The following is a 21226-nucleotide window of genomic DNA, read 5'->3' as shown; positions in this document are numbered from 1 at the left end:
AGGAAGCAAGCTCTGCAAACGGGAGGAGTGTGAGATGAGTGCAAATTCTGGGAATCCACCTCAAACCACTACCCCACCTCTTCCCGCTACCTCACAGAGCCCGCCCCCAGCTCCAGCCTGCTCCCTTAAACCACTGTGGCTGGGTGCTGAGCCAAAACTGGCTCCCCATAAAGGTGCTGCTACCTTGGGCACCAGGCTGAACACTTTCGGCTGGCAGCGCACGGTGGGGCAGGCACGATGGGGCTGAAGCCAGGCAGATGGGCACCACTGGGGTATCTCCTTTCCTTGCTCTTCTCTACCAGCCTGGCGGTAAGTGGAGAGGCAGTGTTAAAAAATGTGTCAGAGCTGAAAATGCTGCTGGAGAAAATTCACTGAAAATGGTCTTGTTTCTTCTGTTCAGTACCTTCCCACCAGAGAAAACTGCTGCATATTAGATGAACGATTTGTAAGTACATGAACAATTTCCTTTTATATTAAGAGTCTAAACAAAGCCTTCCTACTGATTATTAACTGCCATTATCTTTTGTAGCTTCATTAGATCCCTATTGTTATTTTCAATACTTATTAAATGCACTGTGCTTAAACCCATTGTTGATTAGTAGCTATAAACATCTGTAGAAAAAGGCAGCTGCGCTGCTGATAAAAGCATTTTAGAAGACGCTATAAGTAACAGCATGCACTGTTTTCTTGCCAAGTGTGCATGTATACACAGTATGAAACTGAACTGTCTCTGTAAATTTAAACACCGCAGACAGTGGCAAATGCCTACCCCTTTTTTACCCAGTCATTTGTACAAACCATGACTTAGAGCTCTCCTGCCCAAATGTTCTGCTGTCCTTTTTTTGCTCCTGAAACATTATCATTTATTATTCTTTCCTCTTTAGGGTAGCTACTGCCCAACAACCTGTGGCATTGCAGATTTCTTTAACAAATACCGTCTCACTACGGATAATGAACTGCTGGAAATTGAGAGAATTTTGCAGCAAGTTACTAACGCCACAGGAAAAGCAGATTATTTGATTCAACACATCAAAACCCTCTATCCTCCAGATAAGCAGCAACAACAACGTGAGAATATAAAAATAACCATGCAATTGAAAAATCTTATGTCACTTGTTTTTCTAATTTGTCTAACTGCAATTATTTTATCCATTTGTCTGTTTTAGAGTCGGTTGAGGGTTTGACTCAGAAGTCCAAGAAAATAATTGAAGAAATCATCCGATATGAAAACACTATTTTGTCTCATGAAAGTACTATACAGTAGGTATCTCCCAACTTTTTGATATCACTTGACGGTCCAAATAATTTTATTTCTCTACTTTTATCAACTGCAATTAAGATTTCTTCAGAAAGGGTTTTTGTGCTTATGTGTACCACTATGCCCACACTGTCATTACTAGCTCCCTAGCAAGATACATTAGGATCATAAGGGTCTGATAGTGCATTCTCTGCTCATCTGCGTAATCTATTAATTGTGCAAGAAGTGCAAGATAAGAATGTCATGAAGCCTGGCAACATTTTTATGTTTCTTTTGCTGTGTCAACTACTTATAACTTTATTTTTTTTTTCATTGGCTTGGGAGAATATATTAATATGAATTTGCTTAGTAATGCAAAGTGTTTGGAATATTTGTGCAGTCATTCACTCTGGCTAGTTTTTCTGCATATATCCTAGAATATCAGCTCAGTTCCACATACATAAATCACAAGTAATTATAAAATCAATGGTAGTTTTCTGTAAGCCAATGTTGAAAATATAAATGAAAACACCATTAACTTGGCTAAAACTTGAGGATATGTTTTTTGTCCTGAATGTAGCAAAACCTCTGCCTCTATAACATTATATCAAATATGGCGTAGGCACACTGACTACTGCAGTAGTTTATTTACATAATTTATGTTTTACAAATGTGCCCACAATTAAGGAAGAATAATTTATCATTTACTAATGAGAACAAAGAAAAACTTTCCATAGCATTACAGTCATGCATGAATTGCTGATTTGAGTTTTGCTGATTAGAGGCAAGTCAAGTTTTGCATAAGATTAAGTTTACGGTTTCCCATTTTGGCTAATTTCCCAACTTTAAATATCAGTGTTAAGAGAGTCTTCCCCTTTTGCAGGGATGTATGTTGCAGCATACTACATCAGTCAGGCATGTGTGCAGAGAAATGTGTATTACTGTCATTAAGAAACACCTGAAGCAACGAGGCATTTTTATGTTTCCAGACAGTTGACAGACGCACATATAACGAACACCAACAAGATCGCACTACTGAAACAGAAGATTGCTCAGCTTGAGTCAAGCTGTCAGGAACCATGCAGAGATACTGCTGAAATACAGGAGACGACTGGAAGAGGTGCACAAAAAGTTTCTTGTATGGTGGAGGGTTAATTCAGTTGCGTGTATTGCCAGCATGCATCACAGCAATGAAGTACACGTAGTCTTAAGGAAGATAGATTTTTACAAAGATATGTAAGATTGCAAGTTCTGAAGTCAGCATTTGGAACAATTTAAGTACTGGGTAGGTGCTCCGCAAGTAGGACATTCAAATGGAACAGAGGTCTCACTTGCCCCTTTGGACTTTTTGACCAAAATATGATTATCCCAAAACGTATGCTATACATCAGTGACAGAAGGAGAGTTGCTGTGGACAGAGTGAAAACAGAAGATAACTCATTATGACATTTCTGCTGAGTAATATGAAAAAAATTAGCTCCAGAAGTGCTGTTTTTGTTGTTGTAGAAACTAATGCAATGGCTATATTTTACATTTAAGTTGCTTAAACTCCATGGAAGACCAAAGTCATTCTTGTCTTACACAAGTCCTGTGACCTTCAGTGAGTTTTTTTATGGCAATGACATCAAAGTATGTAGACTAAATAGTGAACTTTGCAACAGTATTTAGATGAGTTGTATTTTTTGCACTAAGAAAGTTGCAATATCAAATAAATGTGAGGATAGAACTGCAGCTAGATTAATAACAATCCTTTGAATATATGTTTATTTCAGATTGTCAAGATATTGCAAATAAAGGTGCCAGAAGAAGTGGTCTTTACTTCATCAAGCCTCAAAATGCTAAGCAATCATTCCTAGTCTACTGTGAGATTGACTCATACGGCAATGGCTGGACAGTATTACAGAGGGTAAGCCACTTGTGTATTATTACCATAAGCAAGCTGACTGCATCAGCACTGTTTTTATTTGCTTACATAAAATATATCACATTTTGGTTGATTATTTTTTTAAAATATTTTTTTCCAGAGATTGGATGGAAGTGAGGATTTCAGAAGAAATTGGGTTCAGTACAAGGAAGGATTTGGACATCTGTCTCCAGATGACACCACTGAGTTCTGGCTGGGCAATGAAAAGATTCATTTAATAACTACACAATCTACTCTGCCGTACACCCTGCGAATAGACCTGGAGGACTGGACTGGCAAGAAAAGGTATTTGCTCATGAAGCTTCTGAAAATGATGGCTTAAAGCTTACTGCTTGTACTGTTGTGTTGCTTTGTACATATTTTTGAAAAAAAATGTGGTGCTGTTAGGTCTACTAACATACAGAGGACACTGAACTCACAAGTGTAATGCCAGCCTCTGTGTGTGTCTGCCTAAAGGCCATACCACAAGCAGTCCTAGTGGATTTGGCAGAATAGATCTGTTCCTTCCTCCCTCCGAGAATTTCCTTATGACCATAGTAAGCCTAAGCAGTAGGGGATACATACAGGGATACACACGTGTGTGTGTGTGTAATGTAGGTCTTCTGTACATCACTGAAGACTAGGAGTCAGAAAACGCATCTGATGCTGGAGCATAGAAGTTGTTTGTGAATTTTTCATTTGAGCACATACTAGGAATGCAGTATGCTTACGTTCACCATTATCCTCTGTTAACAGCACTGCTGATTATGCTGTATTCAAAGTGGGAACTGAACAAGACAAGTACAGATTGACCTATGCATACTTTATTGGTGGCGAAGCTGGAGATGCCTTTGATGGCTTTGATTTTGGAGATGATCCAAGTGACAAATCCTATACCTTCCATAATGGCATGCGATTCAGTACCTATGATAACGACAATGATAACTTTGAGGGCAACTGTGCTGAGCAGGATGGATCTGGATGGTGGATGAACAGATGTCATGCTGGCCACCTGAATGGCAAATATTATATAGGTAAAATATCTTCTAAATACCTACTTTTATGTGGAAAAAAGTAAGCAAGGACAATATATTTCAATGACAAAAAAAAAAAAAAAAAGGTCACTTTCATTGAGTATATTTTGCCATCTGTTTTCTGCAAAATATACATAGCCCATTTTTTTCAATAACTGTTAATATTAATGCCAGAAGTAGGAACTTCTGGCAGCTCTCCAGCCCAAAGTGGAACTATCAGTCCTCAGAGAAGTAAACTGGGGGACAGGGGCAGTGAATGCATACTGTTAGGATGCCTAGGGATGTCATAGAAGTGTTAGTATCACAAATATGAATGGGATGAGCACATTAATTATTTTAGAAACAACTAAATATTTTGTGCCAACTGATATTTTTAGATGGCGTGTACACATCTCGAGATTCTGATCCAGCTGGATATGACAACGGCATTATCTGGGCAACCTGGCGTGACCGGTGGTACTCCATGAAGAAAACTGCAATGAAAATCATCCCATTCAACAGACTCTCAATAGATGGACAGCAACACTCAGGCAGCATCAAGCAGGTTCGACCTCAGGAGAGAGGAGATGTTTAAAATGAAAACAGAACATAGTTATCATTTTGAATACAGAGCATGGACAGCTGAAGTATTAAGCCCTCTGCATCCTAGGGGCATCAGCTTTGCTTACCATTTTGTCATAGAAATATTTGTGTTTTGATTTTAGTATATCTTCTACTTTAATGTTTCTTTTAACAGATAGATAAGTGGTTGGTCTCATGATCAGAAATAATTCCTTGCCTCCTTTTACTTTGAAGGCTACGTTTTTAAATTCCAGCTAGTATCACAGAATCATTAAGGTCGGAAAAGTCCTTCAAGATCATCTGGTCCAACCATCCCCCTACCACCAATGTCACCCACTAAACCATGTCCCCGAGTTCCATGTCCAACCTTTCCTTAAACACCCCCAGGGACAGTGACTCCACCGCCTCCCCAGGAAACCCATTCAAATGCCTAGCTACTCTTTCTGAGAAGAAATGTCTTCTAACTTCCAACCTGAACCTCCCCAGAGCAACTTGAATGCATTCCCTCTTGTTCTATCTGAGGCCAGTTATCTGAGGCTGACCCCCAGCTCCCCACAGATTCCTTTCAGGTAGTTGTAGAGAGCAATAAAGTCTCCCCTGAGCCTCCTTTTCCCCAGACTAAACAACCCCAGTTTCCTCAGCTGCTCCTCACAGGACTTGTGTTCCAGACCCCTCATCAGTTTTGTTGCCCTTCTCTGGACATGCTCCAGGGCATCTATGTGCTTCTTGTAGTGAGGGGCCCAAAACTGAACACAGCACTCAAGGTGCGGCCTCACCAGAGCTGAGTACAGGGGGACGATCACCTCCCTGGTCCTGCTGTCTACACCATTCCTGACAGAAGCCAGGATGCCACTGGCCTTCTTGGCCACCTGGACGCACTGCTGGCTCATGTTGCACTATCAACATGTCATTGTAGCCTTATGTACTTCTTTCTTAGAAGAACATTAAAATGCTGTCTTTTTTTTTTCTGTCGTAGGTTGGAGACGCATAAAGGGACAATTTAGCAAAGACTGATACGGACAGGGAAAATAAATCTTTCATCTGTGAGACACTGAACTTATCTCACTTTCCACAGTTTGGAAGTCAACTTTGTAAAAAGCTGTTGGCTGTAAAATGCTCAAGCATTTTCCTTGAGCAGTGCTTACTTCTTATGTGGTTATTTTTTCTGTACAAATTCTCAATAAATTTTTGATTACTACAAAAATGCTGAGCTTACTATTTGTGCTCTACTGTTGGCCAAACAAAACAAAGTAAACACTATAATGTTTGGAAGGTTACTCTGATCAAATCTGTTTGGTTCAGTCATTCCTGAATTGGACACCAGAAATTTCTGCTGTTTGCTTAGAAGTGTGTGTTGGAGCTATTTCTTCATAAAATGTGGTTTGCTTCCAAGAGTCTTCATTTTGTTTTCTGATGAAATTGTTGATTTGTGACACAGATCAAAGTACAAAGCAAATTGAAAGAGACCTAGTTTACTGCTAAAGGCCATATAACTGAGCTTACCACAAAGTAATGAATACATTTTCAACCAGGATATGTTAGGAAATATACTAGCATAACAAAGATATTTTATTTCAGAACATATACATTAACAAGTTTCCCAAATATTATTCAGAATAGAAGTTTGGTTTTCTATATAGCACACACTACCACACTGTACAATGATTATTCCTGAATGCTATTGTAAAACTATTATTCCTGAATACCATATTCATAAGCATTTTAAATGATTCTAATGTATATAGCATGATTTTCAGAGCAAAGATGTTAAAATTTGCAGTAGAAAATAATTACATTTTTGTTGCATTTGCTTTTCCTAGATACAGTAATAATTTTCCAGCAATCCAGATGAGCAATCCAACAGCACAGTTCAAGAACAGCAAAAAGTTTGAGATGCTGCCTGAATGTACTCATTCAGAATATTTGATGAGTATTTCTGGGTTCATTAGCAAATCAGATTAAGTTTGTGAATAAATTGCTCAATGAAAGATATGTTCAGGCTAGAACAGAAATATAGATGCATGTCAAGTTGATATATGAAGAAGTGCTTCCTGGTCTTTCCTTTTAGCTACCATCGAGCAGCCAGAAGTTCACTGGATATTTCTGAATAGCGCATCCAAATAGTTTGTTTTAAAGACAGAGAAGTGTAAGAGGAAGGCAGGTTTTTCAGGAGTAGGTCAGAAGAAGCCATTGCTAACATGGTGCCAACACAGGGTTAACCGCTGTTTGGGACAAGGGACAACCCCTCCTCACCACTGAACCAGTACATTTGCATGGCTCTGTTGCATCCATGCAACCAGCTGTGCTTTGCAGCCCAGCTCCAGTCTTGACACACAATTCTTCACCAAGCAAAGCAGTTATCCTGAATGTTTTGTGCAGTGAGGCCTCTCCTAGGGTTCCTCATGTGGTACATGTAGAGAGGCCTGTGGGAAGGATGCAAGCTGGAAGCTGGCCAGCCCAGCCTGATCCTGGTTCAGCAAACAGTCTCTTGAGTGGCGTTGGCCAAGTCACTTTCACTTTCTGTTTTCAGTTTATCCCACCTATAGGATAAAGGTGGTTAAATAATCTTAAAATCCCACCTATGAAATCTGTAGCAACATTACTCTAGGTCTGAACTGTGGTTTCTCCCCCCTTCCCCCCCCAGTCTATCTTTTAGCTTGCAGTCACTTATTTGATGAGAATCTGCTGTAATTGCACACATTTAGTTGGTGTAAGCTGTCATTTTATGGGTTGCTTACAGGAGCTAAGGTTGGCTCATTCTACCAGTTGTTTTGTTGTCCTAAAGTCTCAAAAATAATTTCTGCTCCAGAAGTCTGTCAGGTCAGGGCTGTTGAATCCAAGTAGCCTAAGGAGTCACATAAGTCCTCTGCCAGTGCTCAGAAGGGAGTCTGACAGATACCAATCTGCAGCTATACCCCATGGGCTCTGAAAGAAGTCTGGCAAGATTCGTGCCTTTTGGAGATCCTTCCTATTGTTTCCAACCATCTAGCTATCAGAAAGGAACCAGAAGAGATCTATTTCGTCTAACTCTTAGAGAGAGAATAATACTCTCAAGTTGTGTTTTGGTGTTTGTTGCTGTTTGTTTTTTTTGTTTGTTTGTTTTTGTTTTAAATTTGTTTTTGTTGTTGTTTTGTTTGTTTGTTTGTTTTCAAGTAAATACATTGCATTTTGATTTAATGCCTCCATTTTATATTCTAAAAGATCTTATTTCTCCTTTCTAAATCAGTCTATAATTGCACACGACCTTCAGAGCATAGACAGTATAATATAGTGTAATCCTTTATATGTAGGCTAACCTATCCTCCTCTGAGTTTATAAGAGTTCGTAACAGGGTTTGGGTGCTACACTGTTTGCCTTCTTTTTATACGCTATGATCACTCCAAAGTAAAAAAATAAAATAGGAAGAGATAGAGGGGTAGTGAGGAAAATCAAGTAGACAGACTGAAAGACTTGGGTAAAGAAACTAGGACTGAGAGGGCAAGTGAGAAGGTACTTACTAGCATTGGCTGTCTGGCCAGTAGAAGCAGGGAAGAAAACAGACTGGAGGAAGAGGGTGGTGCAAATTCAGAAACACAAACACTGACTTGGGAGCTCAAGTGAAGCTGAGGCCCCAGCAATGTTGACTGGGGGAAACATGGGACCAGATGCAGGGACTGGCTAGTAACAAAACCAAGAGAGGCTGAGGAACATGTTAAGAACAAGTGGAGCTCGGAGCTGGAGCTAGAGGGAAACTGTATCTAAGACAAAATTTCCAGAGGAGGGACAGGAACAAGCAGATAAGAGGAGGATAAGGCACCTTCTGGCAACTTGTGGTGGGGTTTGGTGGTAAAACAGGAGACAGAGGCAATGATGGGCAAACAAGAGCTGGTAGACACTAAGTTGAACATGAGTCAGTGATGTGTCCTGGCCACTAAGAAGGCTAACAATATTCTTGGCTGCATTATGCAAAATATTGCCAGCAGGTCAAGGGAGGTGATCTTTTCCCTCTACTCAGCATTGGCGAGGCTGCACCAGGAGTGCTGTGTCCAGTTCTGGGCCCCCAGTACAAGAGAGACTGGGACATACTGGAAAGAGTCCAACAGAGGACTACTGAGATAATCAAGAGACTGGAGCACCTCTCCTGTGAGGAGAGGCTGAGAGAATTAGGACTGTTCAACCTGGAGAAAAGGAGGCTCAGGGGAAATCTCATCAATGTCTATAAATGCCTGAAGGGAGGGTGCAAAAAAGACAGAGAAAGGCTCTTTCCAGTGGCACCAGTGCCAGGACAAGAGGCAGTGGGCACAACTTCTTTCCTGTAAAGGTGATGGAGCACTGGCACAGGCTGCCCAGAGAGATGGTAGAGTCTCCTCATTGGAGATCTCCAAAAGCCACCTGGACGTGGTCCTGGGCACCCTGCTCTGGGTGGCCCTGCTGGAACAGGGGTTGGACCAAGTGGACCCAGAGGTCCCTGCCAACCCCAGCCATGCTGTGATTCTCTGATTCAGAGCTGGCTCTCAGCCAGGGCACACAAACCAGAACTGAATCCTGGAATCCCCAACTATTGTTGTGGCAGCCTGCCAAGAGCAGGGCAGCCGAAGCACTAAACTGCACTTCTGTCCTTTGATCATGAATTAAAGTTAAATCCAAAGTTTATTTAGCTCTTAGCCTTTAGCCTTCTCAAACAAACAGACAGAGAAGTGACTGGATGATTGCAACAGGAAAGCAAAGGTACAGGCTGAAGGTCAGGCCCAGATTCAGCCCTCAACTGGAAAGCCTGAGGAACTCCTCCTTTTCCCCAGCTTCACATATGAAGCAGGAAAACCCTCTTAGCTTACCTAATGTTTATGATCAGTTATCAGCTTTTTTTTTTCCTTTTTTTTTTTTTTCTTTTTTCTTTTTTTTTCTTTTTTTCTTTTCCAGCCCCTCTAGCCTCATTGGCTGGGTTTTACTTGAACCAGAGCTTAAGGTTTTTTTTGTGTGTGTTTGAAGGTCACCAGAGCACCCTCCATCAGGGTCAGAGGAAAGCTGTCTCATACTACTGCAACGTCCAGTCTTACACTAGTAGTGTATGTGTATCACACCATCTAGCAAATTGTCTAACCCTCTTTTACCGTGGTTGAAAAGGCAGAAATCCTTCTACTTGATGTGCTCACATTGCAAGAATGTGGACATGAAGAGAATGGTACAAATTTCCTGTTTCTTCAACACATTTTGTTTTTAAAGCCTAAAAAATTACAAAAATAATGTTCAGAGAGTATTGAAGATCACAAAATCAAGCTCTTTCAAGTTAGGAAAATCCAGAACTAATGTGACACATCACATCTGAATTATGCTTACATATTCATTATGATATTGTCCTAAAGATATTTATCACCTAATTCTTTTTTTTGTTGTTTTTGTTTTGTTTTGTTTTGTTTTGTTTTCCCAATACATTATTTGCCTAATCAGTGCTGAGCATGGGAACTGGTTGCAAGAAGAATGAAGGACAATTTGTTTGTTGTTGAGGTTGTAACAAATGTAGTGAGCAAGACCAGACTGGGTACAGTCATCTCTTACAGCCAATACTCCGCAAAATTAGGTACTGTTCCTGACCTCTTCATCTCATTCCCATGGGACCACAGGCAAGTCACTTGGTGATCTTAGACCTGGCTGCTGGATGTTCCTCCAGACCTCAGTGCTGAGTGGAGAGCTACAGCTGAGGTCAGAGGGGTCTGCACATGCAGTGTATTCTGAAAACTCAATGTATCAAAAAAGATCCCCAAACCTAAAAGCTACTTTTGGACTTAACCTTCTCACCTGGCTTCTGCAGCCGTGAAATGGAGAAAGTGGTGCCCCACGAATGAGTGTTGGTAAGGCACTGGGATAGTTGAGTGATGAGCACCACAGAAAAATCCCTGAGGTTTAAGTCTTCAGAAAAGAACATACAGCTTCAGGCAGCAATGTACACACTAAACATGATCAGGAGAAGGGAGAATCACAGGTGATCCAGCAGTACAGCCAAGTACACGTTTGTACGCACAAGGAGGGCATGTGGAGGTGTATGTGCAATTCTTGTGTTCCTGAGCATGGAGGGCGTAAAGCCATGGTCTTTGAGCAGAGTTTGGTGTCTATCAACTATGCTAAATTAGAGCTTATTAGCTTGAGTGGGGACTGTCTGTGGACCCAAGTATATTTTGCATGTTGCTCATTTTATTCTGTTCTTTGAAAAAAATTATCTTATTGCTACAAGTCTTTTTGTTATCATGATCTTTCCCTCCCTCAAGCATGTTACTGTTTTCTGAGCTTTTCATAATTCCTTAAGATTCTTATATTTCTTTCACACTACTGTTACACCAGAGTCAACACAACTGTGTAGGACTTGGAGTGGGGAAGAGTCATCAGTCTTGCCACTGCTGAATTTAGCAGCGGAGAATTTATGAAAGTATATTATGTGCTTTGAGTTCAGGAGCTGCCTTATGGATGTTTATCAACCAAACAACACAGCCATGGCTGGCTGATCTTCAATCTGAGCAAAGGTAACATGGGGTCTGTCTGGACTTCTGTGGCTGAAGTTAGTTGGATTGTTCTGTTTCTGAAATTAGAAGGTGTTTCTTGCATCATAGCATTACTGGCACTGCGTGGGATTCAACAGAAGTCTTTACAAAACAGCCTGCAGGAAATTAAAATAAACAAACAGTCTTGTTTCAGCTTATGCATGCACAGGTAAGATTAAGTCTTAAATGTAATAGAACCCCTTTATATCTCATTTGCAAAGCCAGATTCTGGCGATATAGGTGTAAATCAGTGGCATAAATCAATGTAGCATCATCTTATTGAACTGTTCTGTTTCCTGCTACCTGAGAATATGACTCAGTAATATTGGTATATGATCTGTTTAAGCTTAAGAGGGTTTTCCTGGGTAAGGGAAATGCGCAATGCAAAGCCAGAGATAGGAGAAAACAAAGGGCCCAATTCAACTTCAATGAACTTTACATGGAGAGCGACAAAGACTTCTGAAGATGGAAGAAGAGGAAAAACAGAGGAAAGGAGGATAGGAGAAAACTCAAGAGGCTGTTTCAATGGATCCAAAGCTACAATCAGCTATTTGTAGTTAAAAATGTACAGTGCCAGAATCAGGCTTAAACATGCCTCTGTGATGCAGAGTATGATGAGCAACCTGTAGTTGACAGAAAGTTTTGTGAATGTCATATTATTTAAAAAAAAAAAAATAGAGTGTTTTATTCTTTCAACTGATTAAGCTGACATTTGCCCAAGCAAAGATTTTCTTGCTCATTTCTGCTCACTGTGGTGGCAACTGTGGTGGAGACAGGCAGCATCTTCAGGTGTTTGACAGCCATGTATAATATTCCCCAGTAATAGTAAGGCTCGTTATAGATCTCACAGCAGCAGCACATTATCATCAATTGCCACACATAAACTATATCCTTTGTTCAAAAATAAATTTTATATATATCTATATATCTATATATATATATATCCCCTTAATTGTTCTCAACATTTTTCTGGGGCATTTTCAAATACTACTATTTTGTGCTCTTCATAAGTATGTGTTCAATTCACACAGTCCATTTGGTCATCAATAGCCTATATCAACCTTTCTAAGACAAGTACTTGCTTTAGGAGGCCCACGGGAACATAGTCACAGAGAAAGGGCAAACCAATGACTTCCTTTTTCAAATATCAACTGTTTGATTACACTAGCTAAATTCCTGTCACACAGAGTGTGTCTTCCAGTGGTTGAGTATTCCTGGATGCTACTAGATCCTGCACACATCTTAGCTGAACATCTGTTTACAAAAAACTAAGCTTTAAACAGATTATTTTTTTCCTGGAATTCATGGTGTTGCCCTCATGCTGGTGCTCTACAATCTTATCTGGAGCAAACAGCACCAGAAACTTGTGCAAGAGGCCTTAGGTAATCACCTGGGGACATCTGGCATGTTTTGTCTCCAAACAGAGGGAAAATAATGATTAATCTCAGATTTTCATTAAGGTTTAAATTGCATCAAAAGACGAGAGAAGAACATCCTCTCAGTCAGAGTTCTGCTCGCTCTTCTCTGAAGATGATATCCATGAGGATCCTCTGTGTGTTGCTCTGCCTCAACTTAGCCTGGGTATGAGTTTGCTTACTTCATTCTTTTCATATCATGATGATTTGAAGAATGAAGGTTTATTTAATCTTAATTCATTAGATATGTTTTGGCTGTCACCTAGCTTGGGAAATTCAATGCGCACACATATGCACAAGCTTACTGTAAGCAATTCAGTGCTGGACTTTCACATCAGCAGTTCTTGAATATCCATTTCTGTAGTTTTTCTTAATCTGTTTTTGCGGAATCTGCCTTGCTTTAGGAGCAGCAAAGCAGATACATTAACATGAATTCCTAGATTCATAGATGATTCTGTGAATCTTAAAACTGACTGACTTGGATGCTAGTGGCTCCAGCAAGTCAGGAACTTTAAAGTTTATTTTAGGGTAAATTCTACTCTCCTTTGGGTAGAACATCTCAGTTTACCTCTACAATATTTTCCAGCTACAAATAACACATAATGCCTTTATCATAAAATACCAATTATACAACAGTGATTCCTGTGACAGCAGCATCAGGTTAAAGCAGATTTAAGCAAGAATCATTTTTTAGATAAGGAAAGTGATAGTCTTGATTTTCAACTATGCTAATATAACTTTGCCCTTTTTTTTTCATTTAGGTCTCAGCCCATAATCTTGTTGTAGTCTTTATGTTTCTCTTTGTGACTGTGTTTTGAAGAAAGTGGATATTTTAACAAATGACAGGAGTTATACAAAGCAGATCTGACAAAACAGAAGCAGTCATGTTGGAGCTGTCAGTGCTGAAAGGGCACAGACCATCTAAAATTAAACTTTTTATTTGTTATTTTGTTAACAGCCAGTTGGGCCAGATCCTCAGGATGAATTAAGCAAAAATGAATAAACACCCAATTCCATAGGGATAAGGTTCTGGCCCTGAAGGCTGAAATTAGGGAAACTTTCTCTGCCTCAGAATAAAGCATTAATATTTTTAAGCATTAATTATACTGCTTGAAAAGAAAGTAAGATGTGTGCAGAGGAGTCTAGTCAGACTTAATTACATATCAAGTCTTAAAACAGTCTACTTCATCTTTTATGAAAAAATAATTATTTTCCAGTCCTTTACTGAGCAATAACGCAATAGGAATCTTTATAATATTTTGATTTAGAATTAGCTAGTGTAAATGTATTCTTGCTTCTCAGATTTCAAGAAAATCTCAATACTTATCTTTCTTCTCTTTCCATTAGCGGAGTAGAATCCATTCATCACTGACATTAGTAATTTTATTACAGCGTTATTAGCTTTCTTGTTCTTTATGTTGGGCAAAACACAGCTACAAAGTTATAGTTAGCAACTCTGATTAAAATCAGAAACACTAATGGGAAAACAAAATTCATATATATATTTAAGACAGTTTTGTGTAGACTGGAGGGGGTAGAATGAAAACAGAAACTTAGAAATATGACAACAAACATAGTGTTTCTGTGTACAAACAGAAATTTCTGTGTAGAACACAGAAATTTCAAAGCATATGCTTTACCTTAAGCAGTTTGAATCTAATTTCAAGTTGTTTTTTAACATTTTTTAAGCTTACACAGAGCACAAGATCACCTTTTAATGATATTATCATATATTCTGAGCACCTTTCATTAATTTTAAGGTGTGTTAATTTTAAGAACTGAAAAGCTTTATTGTAAGAAAATCATATCTTACAAGAAATGCCAGGAATAAAACCCTTGCATTGCTGGGTGATTCTTTCCACATGTCTGCATTTTCTGCAGCCGTGATGACACTGAGTGCTTAAGTGCTTAAATTTCTATTCTCTTGACAACTGTTTAGACAATCTCAGGTTTGCACTTCCCCTTTTTTTACCTGGCAGGCGCAGGATGGAAAGAGCAGCTTTGAAAAGGAGGGCGGAGGTGTGCGTGGTCCCAGGATCGTGGAGCACATGCAGCAGTCCACCTGCAAGTATGAGAAGAACTGGCCCATCTGTGCGGATGATGACTGGGTGAGCAATGAGCTTTGGGGATGAAAACTGGGTACTCACAGCCTTCAGCCAGCCTGCTCTGATGGGTGTCATGCAGGCTGTACACATTTGAGCCTTAGATCTGAGAGAGGGCAGCTAAACCTTCATATCAGGACATCGTGGTGTCCTGGGGAAAAGAAAGAAAGAAAGAAAGCAATGCAGCTGTTACTGAAGAAGAAAGAAAGGGAAGGAAGAACAGTTTTCAGAGGTACAGAATCAGTCTGGAATAGAAAGATGAAATAAAAGAAGATTATTCTGTAAAAAATGATTATTATTTTCAGAATTTTGATATTGCTGCTTTTGGAGTTGGTAAGAGAAAGGCAATTGAAAGGAAAATGTGTGACAAAGAAAAATAAGTAAAAACAACTCATATTTCAGGAGCTACTTTTTAGAAAAACTGATGACAAAACATTCAGTAAAAGATTCGTAATGACTGACTGACTGTCTCTGTGTATAAACTGTCAATTTGTCTTCTTCTTGCCTCTTACATCTCAACTCACCTTTATGCTATATTTGTAAGATGTAATTTTGCCAAAGAGCTTTAGTTTATAAGAACATTAGGCTTTTCTGAGGAAAATTTTGCTTTAATAACTTGACCTAAGACACCCTTTCTCAAACTGGACAACAAAGCTCTCCTTACAGCAGTCTTTTGGGAAACAAATAAGGTTTTTTGTTTGTTTTATTTTATTTTACTCTTGAGGAAAAGAGTAAAAGGAAAATTAAGGGTTCCTAATCCCTGTTTACAGCAGGTTTCATGGGATGCACTACAGTGATTCCATCACACCGGTCTCAGAGGTGCAGGACATGAAGGATGAGGTGGTATGCTCTAAGTCACACAAGTCCTTGGCAAAGTCATTGGATGAATAGGGCAGAACAGCTGAAAAGAAGTTGCAGAATCTTTTTTTTTTTTTTTTTTTTAAAGTGTGTTTTAAGTGCTGGCAAAAACCAGTAAACATTGATAAAAATAAGGCATGCTCATGAAGACTTTAACACAATTATTTCTTTCTTCCAATCTTAGGGTACAAAATGTCCATCAGGTTGCAGAATACAAGGACTGATTGATGACATGGACCAGGATAATAGTCACAGAATAGACAAAATTAGGCAGCTGCTCGCAGACAATCAGAACAACTATAAAACGTCCAATCGGATAATTGTGGAAACCATAAATGTAATAAAACCAGGCCTGGAGGGTGCCCAGCGTAAGTATCTCCCTCAGTTTTATATTTCATGGCTGATTTTTTTGTGTGTGCATAAACAGCATTTAGTGAAAATATATGCTGTACTGGCCCTCATTTTCAAAAGACAGAATAAACATAGTAATACATGACTCTTAACTAGTAACTGGTAAAATCTAATGTAGGTTTTTTAAGTTTACTCTTATGAGAAATATGTTAAGTACATATTTTAATTGTGTGTTTTAACACATGACACTCTTTTAGGAAAGAAAATCACACAAGCATAGCTGACCCTGATGCATTTGTGTTTCAGAGCTTGATGAGAATTATGGGCAGGTGTCAGCAGAACTGAGGCGGAGAATTGTGACATTGAAGCAGAGAGTTGTCACTCAAGTGAACAGAATTAAAGCTCTGCAAAACAGCATCCAGGATCAGGTGCTGGAGATGAAGCGCTTGGAGGTAAGCAGCTTCTACACCATGCATATTGTTTCCAGAGCTTAGCTACAGAGCGAAGAGGGTCTGTTATACCAAGCACAGCAACTGGTGCTCCATCCAGAAGGAAAATACTATCTGACCTGCTGAGGCAAATCCCCAAATGAGTTGCTTTCTGGGGGGCTTGCTTTTCTCTTCCTGCTGCATGAAAACCAGCATTAACTGAGGAGGGCTCCTTCTCTCATCTGCTCTCAGTCAGGCAGCCAGGATTACTGATGCTGTATCTGCTGATAAGTGGCTCCGTGTGGGGCAAGTCTCCTCCTGTAAGGAGCTGCAAGTCGCTGGGGACAAGGGGGGAGATGTCCTGTCCTTCATAAGGACACCCTTATGCCCCAAGAGCAAAAGGAGCAGTAACTGGGAACGTGCCACAATGTACTTCTCCATGGCACTTATGTGCATCGTGCCATTGTGTGTGTTGTATTTGCAGTGGAAATGAAGCCAGAGTAGGTTTCAAAATGGAGCTTTGGAAAAGCTTGGCTGTAGATGGGAGGTACCAATGCAGCTCCCAGTTTTGCCCAGTCCAGTTAAATAATATACTTGCTTGTGAAAGTCAGACAAGTTCCCTAACCAAGTTATTTCTCTCTATTCATGTAGGTGGACATTGATATTAAGATACGAGCTTGCAAAGGAAGCTGTGCTAGAAGCTTTGATTACCAGGTGGACAAAGAAAGCTATGATAACATCCAGAAGCAGCTTACCCAGGCCAGCTCCATCAACATGAACCCAGACCTTCAAACAACCACCTTGAGCACACTGAAAATGAGGCCACTTAAGGACTCGACTGTGCCTGAGCATTTTAAGCTTAAGCCTCTGCCAGAAATGCAAGCTCTGAATGCATTTAATAACATCAGGCAGATGCAAGTGGTGTTAGAAAGACCAGAAACAGGCTCGAGCTCCTCCCGAGGCGAGACCCTGTATCACGTGGCAGAATCAAGGGGGGATGGACATTCCCACACCAGCAAATTAATTACTTCTCCCCATGGGAGAGACACCCCTAGCCTGGGAGACAAAACCACCACTGTTCATAGATGCACCAAAACTGTCACCAAGAAAGTTGTTAATGGCCCTGATGGCCCCAGGGAAGAAATAGTTGAGAAAATGGTTTCCTCTGATGGCTCAGACTGCTCCCACTTGCAAGGACTAGGAAATATTGGAGGTGAAGGAAGCACGTACCATATCAGTGGGCCAGGTAGCTTCCACAACCTAGACAGGTTTTTCCCTGAGTTAGAGCCCTTTCTTACCCATGAATCTGGATCCAGTAGCAGTAGGTACTCTAGTGGATCTGGCACCATTTCAACTGGCGGCCGTGTTACGGGGACAGGCAGCAGCCACCTGAGTACTGGAACATCCAGCCACACAGTGTCTTACGGAGGGAAAGACAAATTCACTGACTTAGGAGAGGGGGAAGAAGATGACTTTGGAGGACTCCAGTTTCAGCCTGGATTCTCGTCTAGCGGTGCAAGTCACTCCAAGACTGTAGTTACCAGCTCCTCTTCTAGTTTCAACAAGGGAGGCTCCACTTTTGAAACCAAATCACTAAAGACCCGTGAAATATCTGAGCAGCTAGGTGGGGTGCAACATGATCAGAGTGCAGAGGACACCCCAGACATTCAGGCACGCAGCTTCAGAGCGGGAGCAGTGAAGCAAAGGACAGCCAGCACTGGGAAAGGTACACAGGCTCACAGACATAGCTAATGAGGTAGTGGAGCCAAACTCCATCCATAACCAAACTGACAGAGCGGTTTTAGGTACTGCAGTATAATGATGTGATGATAAAATGCCAGAACTGTGTCTGTTTGTTGCCACCTTGGAAAAAAAGGAAAAGAAAAAAAAAAAAAAGAAAAAAAAAGGGGGAAATTATATCATTAATATTCGGGTATTACATAGACAATTCACAGTTTAAGAAATACGTAACGTTTTCTTCTCTCAATTCTTTTTAACATTGCCTGTCATTATACCTAGTGTAGTCCAAGACATGTTTAACAAATTTTCCTCAGAGCTATTGCTACTTGGATTCCTCTGAAGTTTTAATTAAATTTTACTGATAACTCCTGTCAAACCAGATCAACTTTTTTTTTTAGACTGCGATGATATCCGCCAGAAACACACTTCTGGTGCCAAAAGTGGCATTTTCAAAATCAAGCCAGCGGGATCCAATAAGGTTTTGTCAGTTTATTGCGACCAAGACACCACTTTGGGAGGATGGCTATTGATCCAACAGAGAATGGATGGATCAGTGAATTTTAACCGGACCTGGCAAGACTACAAGAGAGGTTTCGGCAGCGTGGATGCCAAAGGGCGAGGAGAGTTGTGGCTGGGCAATGAAAACATTCACTTGCTGACTCAGAATGACACTCTGCTTCGCATAGAGCTAGAGGACTGGGATGGAAATGCTGTGTACGCAGAGTACATCGTGCAGGTAGGGTCTGAAGCAGAAGGGTACACCCTCACTGTGTCCTCCTACGAGGGCACGGCTGGGGACGCGCTGGTTGCCGGCTGGCTGGAGGAGGGCACCGAGTACACGTCCCACGCCCAGATGCGGTTCAGCACCTTTGACCAGGACCACGACCGCTGGGAGGAGAGCTGTGCGGAGATGTACGGGGGCGGCTGGTGGTACAACAGCTGCCAGGCAGCCAACCTCAATGGTATTTACTACATGGGGGGCCACTACGACCCGCGGTACAATGTTCCCTATGAGATCGAAAATGGTGTTGTCTGGATGCCTTTTAAAGCCTCTGATTACTCCCTGAAAATCACTAGAATGAAAATCAGACCCATGGACACCTTGTAGAAGGACAGGCATTTATTATATGTGTCACAACTAAAAGATGAAAAGATTTTTCATGTATATGTGCATGACATACCTTGACCCTATGAATGTGAAGGCAACTGGACATAAAGCTCATAGCTTACAAAATAAACACTGATTAATTATTAACAAAATAGTTCTTTCATCTTCTTTATAACTGAAAAACTTTTAAAGGAAATACTGATTTTAAAAAGCTTTTTATATAAACCTTGTCTGCAACCTTTCTATCGGTCCCTTTATAAAACTTCAGTAAACATCTCTCTGATGGACAGAGTACTTCTTACTAACATGTTTTAGGCTTTTCAACATGCTAGACATGTTAAAGGTCAAAAACTCACAAAATGACTATCCCTAACTTATGCCTTACACAATTGTTCCAAAGTGTGAGTGAAAAATTACATTTGTGCAGCAATTTTCTAAAAAGCAGCTTAAGTTTATCTTGATGGTGATTTGGAAGGAGAGTCTTGGGTATGCCAATAGTAGTCACATCAATCTACTGAAGAAATAAGCAATTCAAAGTGACAAATTGTGGTGCTCTTTGGAGCAAGTCAACAGACTGGACTTCAACTTAATAACATTTGCCAGACTTAATCATTTACTTCAGCTGCAGAGAAAAATCCCAAATCCAGGTGATACCTGTATCAAATATGCTGCCTCTAGTTTTATCACAATAATTTAATATTTAAATGACTGCCTTGCACCTTCCTTCTGAGAACTGTAAAAAAAACAAAAACATATTTTTTTATCTCTCAGGTTTATTCATTATCACCAGCATAGAAGGTTTCGGGGCTGGATGGTTATTTTATTGCAGTTAGTACTGGATAGATGAGGATATATAAAGTGTACTGCTCACATTTCTGTATCTACACCACGCATGCAGCACTAAGCTACCTAACCTTTCATAGGTGTTGAAAATAGATCTTAATCCAGTTCATTCCTCTACGTGAACACAAGACATACATGGAATAGAATTCAGCCATACAAAGCTTGTAGGGCTAGACCCCTATTTTAGTGAAACCAGCAGGGAGACACTTGCAATATGTCCAGGTTTAGATCTTTTGAATGCGATTTTACTATTTTTACCTGATCTTTTTCATGTTTCTCTCCACTGCTAAGATTCATATTTATGGATAAAATTACACAAGTATTTACTCTTTTTATTTTTTCTATGCTTCAATTGAGAAACAAGCATAAGCAGAATTGCTTGCCTTAAATCTTACTGCTCAGCTTTTTTCATACCATTTAACAATATAATAAAATACTGAGAAGGCTCAATTTCAGCCTTTTTTTCAGGGCTTCTCAAGCACAACCATTGCATAACATTTTTTGAAATTTTGCTGAAGTGCAGAGACATCTTTACAGCCAGATGCGTGGAGAAGTTTCTACACTTTTGGAAAAGTTACTTCTGCTTTATGCCGTGTGTTTGTTCCCTAGTGTCACTGGAAGCCTGTCTGAGGGGACACTGAATATTTGCAGTCATGCAGTGTGATGCTGCTATGACATCTCCTCCTTGTCCTCCTGGACTCCAGAGATTAAATAAACATGAGAACTGTAAATGAGAATTTTAGACTGCCATCATAATCAGCTAAAGAATTGTTGAAGGTGAGAAGGGTAGCCTCACTGACAAAAGATCTTGATCTATACAGAGAGCTTGGTCCAAATCACAGATGGGATAAACAGATGCATTTGGGAACAGGGAACAAAAGGATGACTGTCAGAATAACATTGATACATCTCTGTATTGTATTAGATGTCTCTAGAAAGAAGGCAATTTGCATTGTGTTTGCTTAAACTACCTTTATTATTCACAGGTAATGTACACCTGGGTAGGATTTATACAAGGAGATGTTTTGTTTGGAGGGCTTAGCTGGTTTTAATAAAACCTTTTTGCAAATGGCAAAATGTGCTTCTCATCACTGCCCATGGTGTTCCCCCTGCTCAGTCAGCTCACTGGGTCAA

General features: G+C 40.2%; 2 protein-coding genes and 1 long non-coding RNA gene across 3 annotated transcripts; 2 read left to right on the top strand and 1 right to left on the bottom strand.

The window, feature by feature from the left end:
• On the top strand, window positions 1-5939 carry FGG (fibrinogen gamma chain). Its single transcript, XM_084518297.1, has 10 exons — window positions 1-309; window positions 401-445; window positions 885-1068; window positions 1167-1260; window positions 2227-2357; window positions 3010-3143; window positions 3262-3446; window positions 3897-4174; window positions 4552-4718; window positions 5712-5939. The coding sequence occupies exons 1-10, from the start codon at window positions 238-240 to the stop codon at window positions 5724-5726; spliced, it is 1305 nt and encodes a 434-aa protein (XP_084374423.1). The 5' UTR covers window positions 1-237; the 3' UTR covers window positions 5727-5939.
• A 347-nt stretch (window positions 5940-6286) lies between these two features.
• On the bottom strand, window positions 6287-8270 carry LOC311436274. Its single transcript, XR_014692714.1, has 2 exons — window positions 8233-8270; window positions 6287-7275 (listed from the first exon to the last, which is right to left on the bottom strand). It is a non-coding gene; the product is annotated as an uncharacterized lncRNA (long non-coding RNA).
• A 4418-nt stretch (window positions 8271-12688) lies between these two features.
• On the top strand, window positions 12689-19396 carry FGA (fibrinogen alpha chain). The gene is made up of 6 exons (XM_084517447.1): window positions 12689-12828; window positions 14642-14770; window positions 15807-15990; window positions 16280-16425; window positions 17053-18127; window positions 18540-19396. Exons 1-6 carry the CDS (start codon window positions 12778-12780, stop codon window positions 19247-19249), a joined length of 2295 nt encoding a protein of 764 aa, XP_084373573.1. The 5' UTR covers window positions 12689-12777; the 3' UTR covers window positions 19250-19396.
• The last annotated feature ends 1830 nt before the right edge of the window (window positions 19397-21226 follow it).

Source organism: Aythya ferina, assembly GCF_964211825.1.
Source record: "Aythya ferina genome assembly, chromosome: 4".
Classification (NCBI taxonomy): Eukaryota; Metazoa; Chordata; class Aves; order Anseriformes; family Anatidae; genus Aythya; species Aythya ferina.
This window is presented reverse-complemented; position numbering and strand designations above follow the sequence as displayed.

What these genes read in the sequence shown, in the direction of transcription:
- FGG (XM_084518297.1), top strand. Translation starts at nt 238, where the DNA reads ATGGGGCTGAAGCCAGGCAGATGGGCACCACTGGGGTATCTCCTTTCC. An exon ending in GCTGGACAGTATTACAGAGG is followed by an intron (nt 3,144 to 3,261) that starts GTAAGCCACTTG and finishes ATTTTTTTCCAG; the next exon opens with AGATTGGATGGAAGTGAGGA. An exon ending in GACTGGACTGGCAAGAAAAG is followed by an intron (nt 3,447 to 3,896) that starts GTATTTGCTCAT and finishes CTCTGTTAACAG; the next exon opens with CACTGCTGATTATGCTGTAT.
- FGA (XM_084517447.1), top strand. Translation starts at nt 12,778, where the DNA reads ATGATATCCATGAGGATCCTCTGTGTGTTGCTCTGCCTCAACTTAGCC. An exon ending in TCTGTGCGGATGATGACTGG is followed by an intron (nt 14,771 to 15,806) that starts GTGAGCAATGAG and finishes TTCCAATCTTAG; the next exon opens with GGTACAAAATGTCCATCAGG. An exon ending in AGGCCTGGAGGGTGCCCAGC is followed by an intron (nt 15,991 to 16,279) that starts GTAAGTATCTCC and finishes TTTGTGTTTCAG; the next exon opens with AGCTTGATGAGAATTATGGG.